Here is an 11,470-nt window from a genome sequence, read left to right as displayed (position 1 = left end):
GAATATAAAAATCAGATAAAGCTATTCACTGTTGTATTTACTAATTACAGGCGATACACTGCATATCCCAGTAAATCTGGATCTAGATTTTCATGATTGTCATGGAGGTTTTCGTTATTTATTTTGCAAAGGCATGGGGGTCCCATTACACATTTTCAATTAGGATAGCAAAATATCAATCTGATGGTTATAATTCTCTGTGAAAATACTTAATTACTTCATGGCAATTAAGAGTCCCATATGGTCTAGCGGTTAGGATTCCTGGTTTTCACCCAGGCGGCCCGGGTTCGACTCCCGGTATGGGAACGAGCTTTTGAAATTATATAAGTACAAACATATATTCAACACGTCCGTATTTGTTCTGTCCCTTCAAATACTTCAACTTCGATAAAAAAAATTAAAAAAAAGAGAGAGAGAAAAAGACCACATTTGATGATATGATCAAATTCAGACAGGAAAAGCGCATCCGTATTGCTGATATCCGGATATACACGGTGATTCTGCATCTCACAGCAGGAAATCTGCCACCGAGGGGCGTGATTGAGCTGAATAAGGAGACATCTCTGCTCAGAGTGGAAACCTGACGAGTCTGCTCTCCTTTGCTGAACAAAAAGGCCAATATTGTCAACGTAGTGTGGTTTAATTTAACATGGCCTATAGAGAGAGGTTGCATCAGTTGGGGATTCATTAATTAAGTGATACATTTGGTATTGCTGGAGATAAGGCACATTATTACTGGAATTCCCCTGACCAAAAAATTAATATGTTGCAAATAAATGCTTCTGCAATGATTCATCTTTATTAACTGATACAGAGATATCCCTAAACCAGTGAGGCAGTGGTGGAAGAAGTTTTAAGTCAATCAAACGTAAAAGTAGCCTACTTATTGCAGCAGAATGTCTTTTATCATTGTTATAAAATGTTGTGTATATTCATTACATGTTCATATTTTTTTTTATTCAATCGTCAAAAAATTGTTTTGTAGATAAATGTAAATGTATTTGTCTTGCCTACATTATATGCACTGGATTATTATTATGTATTACTGTGTATAAGCAGGATATTAATGTTGTGGCTGGTGGCGGTGGAGTCAGTTTCATTACCTAATATATTATTAGTTTAATTAATACATAGGTGATCATACAGATTTTGAATGAAACATTTGATCTGAAAGTAGCAACAATAGGTCTCAAATTTAATGGAACAAAACTTTTACCTATTTATAAATCATTTCAACAAATGTACTTTATTGAGTTAAGAAGAAAATGTAAATGTGTTTGATGGGTTAGGCTAATCCCTATGTGACTATTTAATTGATTCATTTAAAAACGAAGAGAAAGAAATATGACAATATTCTTCTGTGCTCGCAAATCTCTCGCTGAGGTGAAACAAATGAGGTTATGAGGTTTGAGCATGGAGAGAGGAGGTGTCGGGTTTCATTTCCCGGGTGGGAACACTTCTGTTTTGGTTCTGTGTAGAAGTCCTAACGTGGCGCTGCCTCTGTATCTCCCTAAACTCTGAAATCTGACAAAACCAGGTCCTGCTGCTGCTGCGGATGCATCAACAAGACTGATTTTCTCTCTCACAGGGCCGACAGCCAGGTGTGCAGCCCCGACAAGTCTTTGGTACCATTAAAACTGTCAACATGAAGCCTGCAAGGGAGGACATCGTTTTCCAGGCTCTCCTCTTGATCCACAGTAAGTAGGCTGGAGTTTGGCTGGTGCGTTGTTTTACATTTGTTGCAAGATTGAGTATGCGTGCATATAGTAACATTACAAGGCTTGATATTGATACTCCTTGATACTTGATACTCCTGCAAATAAGTAAAAAAATGCTTGGATTTTTCAAGACATTAGATTGATAATTAGATTTAGATTTAAAAGCATTTTCAATTAATAAGTACTTAAGTATTGTCTTAATTTTCTCTTTTTTAATTGATTGAGATTGGTATTTTAAGAAAAAGATGATTTCAAATGTTTGAAAACACTTCTGATGTAAATATCTGACTGACATTAAAGCCAGACTCAAAGTTTTCCTCCCATCCACCTTAGCCTTTTAGACACACACACACACACACACATACACAGAAAGTTTGCACAGCTATCCTTATTAGGACATTGCATTGACTTCCATTGACTTCCATTCACATTGACTTCCATTCACTGTGGACGTCCTAACCCAAACTGTAACCCTAACCTTAACCTGACCTCAATTCACACCTTACCTCCAACATCAACCAAGACCTCAGAAATGACGTTTTGCCTCATTAGGACTGGGCTTTGATCCCTATGAGGACTACTGGTCCCGACAAGGTCGGTGTTTATACCAGAAAAGGTCCCAGTAAGGTAATAAAAAAGCGTGCGGGCACACACACACACCCACTCCTACACACACACACACACACACACACATACACACACACATTCCTGTCAGATGAGTTTCACCGAGTCAGTGTCCAACACATCAGCACAGTGTCCAGTCATTCACTCAACCGCACATCATGAATATTAGTCAAAGAGCAGACATTCCACTACTGTTTCTAACTAAGCCTGTTGAGTTTCTTTGTATAGCTGAAGTGAAATGTCTTGTATTGATCTCTTGAGATATAAAACAATGATCTTTGGTTACTGTTATTTATGAACCTGCCTGTCTTTTCTTGTAGTTGAATTTGAATTTACAGAGCCTTCTCTCCAACAGCATGTATATATTTTTGAAAAAAAAAAAGCACAGTATGCAGTGACTCTGCCTGTTTAAGTGATTATCCCATTAACTTTTGCAACTGTTTCTATTTCAGTCCCCGTGGCCTGCTTCTTCACTGCAGGTGTGTTATTTTTGCATGTGTGTGTGTCCAGTTGTTATTCATTTCTATGTATCCCCCTTCAAGGATTTTGTAACTGCAGAATGCTCCCGTGTGTAAACTCTCCTCCCTGTCCATCCTTCAGTGTCAGGCCAGTCTGACAGCAGCAGCAGTGTGGTGGTGGCAGGGTATAATGTGAGCGCCCCTGCCGGATCCAGGGTGGTGCTACAGTGTGTGAGCGGCCGCATGGTGTGGACCAGGGACGGGGTGAGGGACAGACAGAGGGTGCTCCACTGGGACCTGTACCGGGACCGTCCAGACTACGCCATGGAGAGGGTGGTGGACATGTTCTCTGCGGGGGACCAGAGGATCTACAACTCCTACAACATGGGCAGGGTCAGCCTCAGCAAAAAGGCCTTCAAGGATGGAAACTTCTCCCTGGTCATCAAAGGTCACACTCACTGCATTTTTTTTGTCTGTCTGTTTGATTCACTATGGCTCTGATTTAATGTGATTTTTATCTTAAAGGGACCGATTTGCTTACATGTCAATGTGCATTTTTCAAATAATATAATAAGATTGTAGATCAGTTTTTCATTTCACACCAGCACTGAATCAAAGTCAAAATGTACGAGACCCTTCCCTTAAAGATGTTTAGGGCAAAAGACAATTTCATAAAGGTGTATTGATTTTTATGATGGTTAGAGATGGTCTTTATTTCAGGTGACATGGACTACCTCTGCCATAAAACACAGCTATTCTGTGATGGTGCATTCAAGAGCTTGTGGGGAAACTCCAGCATTCAACACTTGAGAGTTTAATCCAAAGCAGCAACACTTTTGATTCAAGAAACTACTAAATTTAGAGCTTCACAAACACCAGAGTGCACCAACAAGGACAATTTTTCAAAACAGTCTCTTCTCCCAACTGCATTCATGTGCCTTTAATGTAACTAAATCCATATTCCCTCATAGGAAATTAATCTAAAAATCATTGGCGGTCATGTGACATAACATTATTAATTGATGGTCTACACTATACAAGCTGGTATGGTTTTTAAGTGTATAGACAACATGATTTTCCCCCAACATAATCATTATGCTTGCATTTTTTTTGTGTCTCTCCTTGTGATGATAGATGTTACGATGAATGACAGAGGTCTGTACTCTTGTAACCTCCACCATCTCTACTGCCACCTGTACGAGACAGTCAGAGTACAACTCAACGTCACGAAATCACGTATGTATCACACTGTACCATCTGTCAAAATGTGAGCCGAAGCACATATCAACTGTAAAAGCTGACTCGGCTTATCTTTTTGCACTTTTACTATAAAATATATACATAAAGGTCGTAAAGAGCAGCGCTTCTGGGATGGACAGAAGGCGGTGTTCGTGGTACTGCTTGGAAGCACCGTGGTGCTGCCGTGTGTCAACAGACGAAATGTGTGGACGGACTGGAGCGACGAGGAGGAGGACCAGCAGGTGTGTGTACTACATGAGCTCATCTAGATTTAGTTTTAATTTAGAGGAATTACATGATGTTGACTGAAAAATATATCTCTTTCCCTGCCTTGGTGGCAACCAGGTGGTCCACTGGGACCGCCAGTCCCCAGGAATCCGCCATGACCGTGCTGACCGGCTGGTGGACCTGTACGCCTCAGGGGAGCAGCGCAGCTACGGACCCCTGTTCCTCCAGAGGAAGATGAACATCAGCAATCAAGCCTTCTCAGAGGGAGACTTCTCACTCAGCATATCTGATCTGCAGGTGTGTATGTCTGTGGGTGTGAAAGAGGAACAAAAGAACAAAAACAGAGGAACAGAAAAGAACAGAAAACAATGTACTTTCTATGTACTTTGGTTGCAAGAATTCACCGTGTTTGTGCATGTATATTGTAAAACACATTGGATTTGCATTTGTAATGTAGCTCTTGTCAAGTCAAACTTCATTGCTCTGTTGGGGGAATGAGGTTGGCAGCTGCATTAAGTTCAGCAATCCACATAAATTTTAAATAAACAAAAATAGCAGTACCACAACAAACAATACATGATCGGGCCCTCTGTGCCCTTTGTGATAATAAGAAGCAGACTAAAATTGATACTCACATTTGGGAGGAATCTCAAGGGTCCCAGTATTTTTTGATAGAGCTCATAAATCAGAACATTTAGGTTAAATACATACAGGGCTCAGGAGTGCACTGTGTCCCATTGACCACACTGTGGACCAGTTTTCCGGCTGCAGACAACACTGAGCTGAATGTCAGACCACTTTTGCTCTTTTTTTAAAAGTTTGAACATGTTTTAATACGCAATTGTTTTTTTTTTTTTAAAACAATACAGATAAATAGTTCCTCAGATTTTCATCTGCAGAAATACATGAAATACAGGCCAAATCAGATTTTGACAAACTACAGTTACACTATATAATTACATATACAGTAACATTTAAGAAATTAACCCATAGTTGCAAAATGAGCACAGTTGTACGTTTCTCAACTGATCACTACAGATTTGTTTTACTACATTAATGCAGGACACTGACATTATATTTATGTGCAACTTTAATGGACTGCCAGTATTATGAAATGTGAACATGTAATGTATGCCCCAATAGATTAGACACTCATCAATCATGGCAGTCTGGACAGCCATGTTGGAAAATATTCCAGCAACAATGCAAGGCAGAGTACAGCATACAACTAAAACCCTAAAAATATGAGTCTCCCTAGCTTCACAGATGTCTGGCAGCCCAACAAAGTGATAAATCCTTGAAAACTTTGTTTGGACCAGGTATTCCTCATGTTGTGGGGATGTAAATCTCTTTACACAGTCATGTTGTGGGAACTCACCTCTCTTATGGGGACAAAAAGCAAGCCCCCTTAATGTAAATCACTAGTTTTAGGGTGAAGACTCAGTTGAAGGTTACGGTCAGTTTAGGGTTATGGTTAAGGTTAGGATAAGTGTCCAGGAAATTGAAGTAAGTCAATGTCTTCTGAAGTGATGGAAACACGACTGTGTGTTTGTGTGTGTTTACAGCCCACAGATCAGGGGTTGTATTCGTGCCACCTCCACCATCATTACTGTGGTCTACACGAGAGAAGAGAGTTCATGGTCACAGTGGAGGCACCAGTGATTCAGACCACCCAGCCTGCTAGAGCACTACCCAGTGAAGACAAAGGTATACAAACACACACACATGCAAACACGCACAAACACAAAATTCTCTCTGCTCTAGGTATAGATCAGTGTGAGTGCCTTAGCAGAGAGGATGTTTTATAACTTAGTGGATTTGAACTATCATGTGCACAATTAAGAAGAACAACAAACATCTGCTCTTCCCTTCACTTCTCCCTTCTGTAACTCTTCATCTTGTCCTCATTCATCCTTGCCGTGTCTCGTCTCGGCCTCGGTCTCTCCAAAGAGCAGAGCAAAGCAACAGCAGAAGAAGAGATCGGGGAAAGAACCCGACGCCCCCCCCCCCCCCCCCCCCCTTTCTGAACTTTTCTGTTTGTTTCATGAGAATTTTCTTGCACTGTCAGCTCGTCAGATGCCAAACCACAGATGTGAAACCACAGACACACACACACACTACCCTGCCCTCTCTCACACTCATTGCCTTTTACCTTCCTCAAAAACCAACATCTTCACTATTTCATCATTATGGCAACACTCAATACTCATTTGTTTTTATTGCCTGTTTTCTTTATGTGTGTTTGCAGAGGTTATGGTTTCTCCATAGTTTATTTCTTAGGATTCTGACCTGCCTAAAAAGCTCCGTCTCTGAGTGCATATTAGAAAGAGGAGAAGAAAAGAGAAAAGAAGAGGGGGGAGGGGGGGGGTACAGACAGAAGAGCGGATTGGCATCTTGGCATGCCAGCTGCCTACCTCAAATTCTTGAAGGATGAGAGAGTTTTCTGGTGCATGTGTCTGTTTCCAGTACTGAAGCAAAGCCGATAATGGCAGATCAATATGGGAAAATCATTGAGAGAGGTTTATAGATGAGAAATGCCTGCGGCTGAGTTCATTTGTGTGTGTGTGTGTGCGTGTTTGTGAATGCCAAGACCGATCTCATTTCTGTGGAATCTCTCGGATACAGCTCTGCCCTCGCAATTAATCCTTCCCGAGCTGTAATAATACAGTAGGATTGCACCATGGGAATTGTGCTGGTTAGAAGCAAGATGCATAACCGATCATCCTCTCAAACACAGTGTGAGTGATGTTAGTGTAGTTTCTTCCTCTGTGCTTTCAGACAGCAGTAGCCTGCTGCAATGTTATGTCTTCTTATCTGCTCTTGTTTTGCCCTCTTTGACTGTCTGCTGCCTGTTGATTTTGGCTCTCTGCTGACATTCTGGAGGAGTTACAGGACTTTTTCATCCTCTCTTCACCCCCACCTTCATCTTTCCTCCATCCTGCCCTCACTCTGTTTTTCCTCCTTTGAGGATCCCACATGCTCAGGTTTGTTTATTTTCATCACGTTCCTTTCACTCGCTTCGCTCACTTTATTTTTTGACTTTCTCTTATAAAGAAAGAGATCAACCTATTTTCGGTAGTTTCGCGGACAAGAGCAGGACGTGTGTTTCAGGTTTATGAGATAGAGATGGACGAAGAGAGGAAGAAGGACGGGGGCGAGTCTGTTGATGAAATAGGGAATAAGAGATGTAGGTCAGCCCTCCCTCCCTCCCATCAGAGATATTTCCCAGTGCAGTTTGGGTAGGGAGGGGAAAGGGCAGACAGTCTAAACACAAACACATATGTTCCCATCAGGGCACTGGTCAGGAGAAAATGGCTTCAAACAAAATGAAAGGATTAACAGATTTGGAATGTTAATGAACATGTTGTTTTGACGGAGATGTGCAAGCAGATATGTATGTACTGAAAGTTTGTGTTTGCCGGGGCGAGGTTCTTTCTAACTTCATTCAGCGAGGCAGGGCTCTGGAGAAACATCTCACCGTCCTCCTTCCCTCCTTTCTCTCTCCATTGGCTTTCCTCTCCCGTTCCACCCAGGCTCTGTCCTTCCTTCACTCCTCTTCCTTTCTTGGACTTTCTGTGTTTTACTGCCAGGAAAAGTAAATCACAGCATGACTATCTGGATCTCATTCTGGCTCAAATATGTTGAGTCTGAGATCAGCAGCTGCTTTCTTGCCTTGCACTTTTTTTTTAATGAAGCAAAATGAAACCAGGCTTTCCCTCCCCCCTCCACTTCTTAACACTCAGCAGAACCGCACATCTCACATAATGCCGCCAAGCTAATTGTTTTCCCTGGAAATGTGCTCAGCATTTTTTTTTTACAGCCAGGAAATGTCATCACATGTAAAAAAGCGACATAAAATAATTTGCAAGGTGCTAGAGCTTACGTGGCATCGCACACACTCAGTACTTAATACACACATATGGAGCCACAGGCACACACTAAAATGTTTTTCAAGAAGCTTGGAGAGAAATCTTTGCCAGTGAGAGCACATGTTAGACTTCTAGCATTACATGTAGTCTGCCACCACAAACACACATTAAACTAAAACCACTGAATGCTCTGGGAACAGACCAAATGAATTTAGGCGAAACTTAAAGTCCCCCTCCACTCAAAAATGTGTTTTTCTTATTGTTACCTCACTTGGAAGTTTGAGCTTCAGTGTGCAGAGTTTCACACTAGAAGGCTGTTTTCACATTCATCTGCTGAAGGGGGAAAGTTTTTCTGCAATCACTGAAAATCTGATTTTAAGGTTTACCTATGTTACCTATGTTTACCTATGAGAATGATTTGTTACATCACAACTAGTTTGGAGCCAATCTTGGTCCAATATTCACTGACGTGGAAGCTTGAAGCCTGCAGTGCACAAACACTGAGAATTGACTTTACAGTGAAGTAGGAGACATCTTGTGTCCAGAAATAACAAATATTTTCACATTTATGGATTCTGGAACTTTTAATGACTGAAAAGGAGTGGAAGTCATTTGAAGGATTTTAAGGAGATAATTGAACTTTTGTGGAAAAACCATATCAGACACACATTATTATTCAAAGTAGAGTGTTTAATATACACACACATAAAACATGTCTGGAGCGGGATTTAAAAGTTTAAAAGTTTTTTTGTGTCCTCAGTGTCCACACCATCGGTATACTAAAAAAAGAGGTGAAAGTTGGAACGTGACAGCAAGCTTTTGAGTCCCAAACAGATATTTTATATTATATTGTCCTTCGCTCTTATTCATACACTAAAAGAGAGAATATTTAACTTCTTTAAAACATTTACCACACAAATTTGTCACACACCACATAAAACTTCTTTAATAAAGAAATAAATCATGTAGAAGAAGAAGTATTATTATCCAACATGGTTACTACAATCAATTTCACAAATTTATAAAATTATCTGCATTTTAAAACAAGACCAAAAGAGACTGCAGCCAAGCTAGTGCCTCTGGCTGCACTAAGTTGTAGTAAGTCCTGTTTTGAGTATCAATACTAGTGTCAAAAGGATGAATACAAAAGAAAGGATATTTCTCACATTTTGGCATTATTCTGCCATTTCTACAGCTGCGTTTCTAGTGTGGCTTAAAGCGATTTTATGATTGAGTATGAGAATTAAAAGAGGAAGAACCGCTCCAAAAATAAACTTAAATGAAAGAAAGAATCAAATGTTTATACCAGATGAACAATCGTTAATGCAGATTTAGTAAGCTTTGGATGAAGTTTGGTTGGAGAATGTAATGTGACTTCATCTAAAATTAAGGGTGCAGAGCCACAGAAAGAGTCTCCAACAGAGAGCAAAGAACTCTAGAGTATAAATGAAACTTCAAAAAACAAAGTTAAAACTATCATTACTGTGTTACTCATGAGTTGTGTAATGTCTGTCCAATGTAAGGTCTGGATTTGGTTTCTACATTTATAAATCTCTTGTGAGAGAAAGGATAAAGAATAAAGGAAAGCTAAACGCTGACGGTTGTGATCTGCGCTCCACTCAGACTCCACAAAGGTTGAGTCACCGCGAGTCATCAACGTCATTCTGCCAGACCAGAGACATCACTTTCTCCTGCCTCTGGGCTATGTCCTCACCTCCTTCCTCCTCCTGGCATTCATCATCCTCATCATCATCCTCATCACACGCAGACGTAAAACCAAAGGTCTGAACTGCAATACCTCAGTGTGATTATAAGTGATTTACATTGAATTTACATTTCTGAATCTCACTTTCATTTTCTTTTGTTTCAGAGTTTTATCCACAGCCATCTATTAGGTGAGTGCTGTAAACACACAAACACACGTGTGACCACTCCTTACCCTTAAACGCACACTCAGGTGTATTATTCTTGGCTGTTATAGGTCTAGCAGAAGTCATAGCAGCTCAGATGATTTTGAGATGGATGTCGCAGAGGTGAGGGTGTGCGCTCGTGAGCCGGAGGAGAGAGGATTCGGTGAGTTAAATGAAAAAGTGGAGCGTGAATACACGGCGGCGCACGTCTCGACTGTGTGTGTGTGTGTGTGTGTGTGTGTGTGTGTGTGTATTCTGACTTTCTCCTGTGTGATTTTAGACTACAAGAACAACCTGCTGAAAGAGAAGGTCCACATGAACACTCAGCCTAAAGTCATTGATCTTGATAAAGGTAACAAACGTTCATGCAAAGTCAACTGTGACGGATTAGCTCACATTTTTCTCCTCCTCACACTCAATTTGTCTTTGTTTCTTTGCAGAGATGCAGAAATTTTCTAAGTGAGAAAATGACAAAAAAGAGGTCAAACCGGAGTCACTGGCTGGTCCAGAGGCTGCCCTCCAAGAAAAACACCTCCACACACTGCCTTGTGTCCTGGCAGGAGAGACTCCACAGAGAGAGAGAGTCAATGTTTGCCAAAATGCTTTGATGTGAAATGCAGAAAATCACATAAAAAGGGCTCATATAGAGACACCATGTTTTCAAAATGCCAGTGTTAGAAAGAAAAGCTGATTTCATTTTCTGCCATTGTATGATCAAACCTGGGACAACTGTGCACAGGACCACAGCGCCACCCAGAGTGGAGACTTTTAACCAAGCCTTCGCTGTTAAATGACGGGAGAAATGTGTACATACTGTATGTTGAATGAAGTTGACTCGTTTGTGATTGAGTGAAGATGAATGCTCAGTTATTACAGCTTTTGTTATTATTCCTCAAGTTAAAAAAAAACATACTGATGTTTTGCTTTTCACTTTGTTCTCTGTTTACTCACATATTTCATCTTGGCTTTATTGACCGGACTGAGGCACCGCTGATGCACTACAATCAGTGTGTGCTGCTTCCTGTAGGCTTTGATTGTATGCTGTAACTGTAACTGACAGATGAAGCAGTTTATTCTGATGCTCAGACTGCATTTTTCATTTGTGGAATTTCTTTTTTTTTGTTTTGTTTTTACATGTATTAAAATTCAATGTTTGATGCAGATTTTTAATGGAAATTTTGTTATCCCACATTATTGTTAAGAGTAGATACCTGTGCTGACGTTGAATGTGAATATTACACAGTACGTGTAATTCACTACTTATTACTGTAATAATATTTTAGCTCAGTGGTCTCCAGGCTTCTCATATTTAGGAATTGTTGGTCCAAACTGTACTTTAAATGTCATTTAATCTTTTTCATTGATGTTTTCACAGCCATCATTTTGACTTGCCATTGCAGAAAACACACAGGTGGAGCAATTAT

The 11,470-nt window shown here is 40.4% G+C and overlaps 1 protein-coding gene and 1 non-coding gene across 2 annotated transcripts; both read left to right on the top strand.

The window, feature by feature from the left end:
* The first annotated feature begins 234 nt into the window (after positions 1–234).
* Positions 235–306, top strand: trnae-uuc. Its single transcript has one exon. It is a non-coding gene; the product is annotated as a tRNA-Glu (tRNA).
* Positions 307–849: 543 nt separating this feature from the next.
* Positions 850–11,203, top strand: LOC121893572 (matrix remodeling-associated protein 8-like). The gene is made up of 13 exons (XM_042405574.1): positions 850–868; positions 1,589–1,697; positions 2,795–2,821; positions 2,943–3,248; positions 3,935–4,036; positions 4,148–4,281; positions 4,385–4,564; positions 5,833–5,974; positions 9,760–9,918; positions 10,007–10,031; positions 10,118–10,209; positions 10,327–10,398; positions 10,487–11,203. The coding sequence occupies exons 2-13, from the start codon at positions 1,646–1,648 to the stop codon at positions 10,507–10,509; spliced, it is 1,314 nt and encodes a 437-aa protein (XP_042261508.1). The 5' UTR covers positions 850–868; positions 1,589–1,645; the 3' UTR covers positions 10,510–11,203.
* The last annotated feature ends 267 nt before the right edge of the window (positions 11,204–11,470 follow it).

The sequence above is a fragment of the Thunnus maccoyii genome, chromosome 3 (assembly GCF_910596095.1).
Source record: "Thunnus maccoyii chromosome 3, fThuMac1.1, whole genome shotgun sequence".
Taxonomy (NCBI): Eukaryota; Metazoa; Chordata; class Actinopteri; order Scombriformes; family Scombridae; genus Thunnus; species Thunnus maccoyii.
Note: the sequence above shows the minus strand (reverse complement) of the source record. Positions and strands in the feature narration are given on the sequence as shown.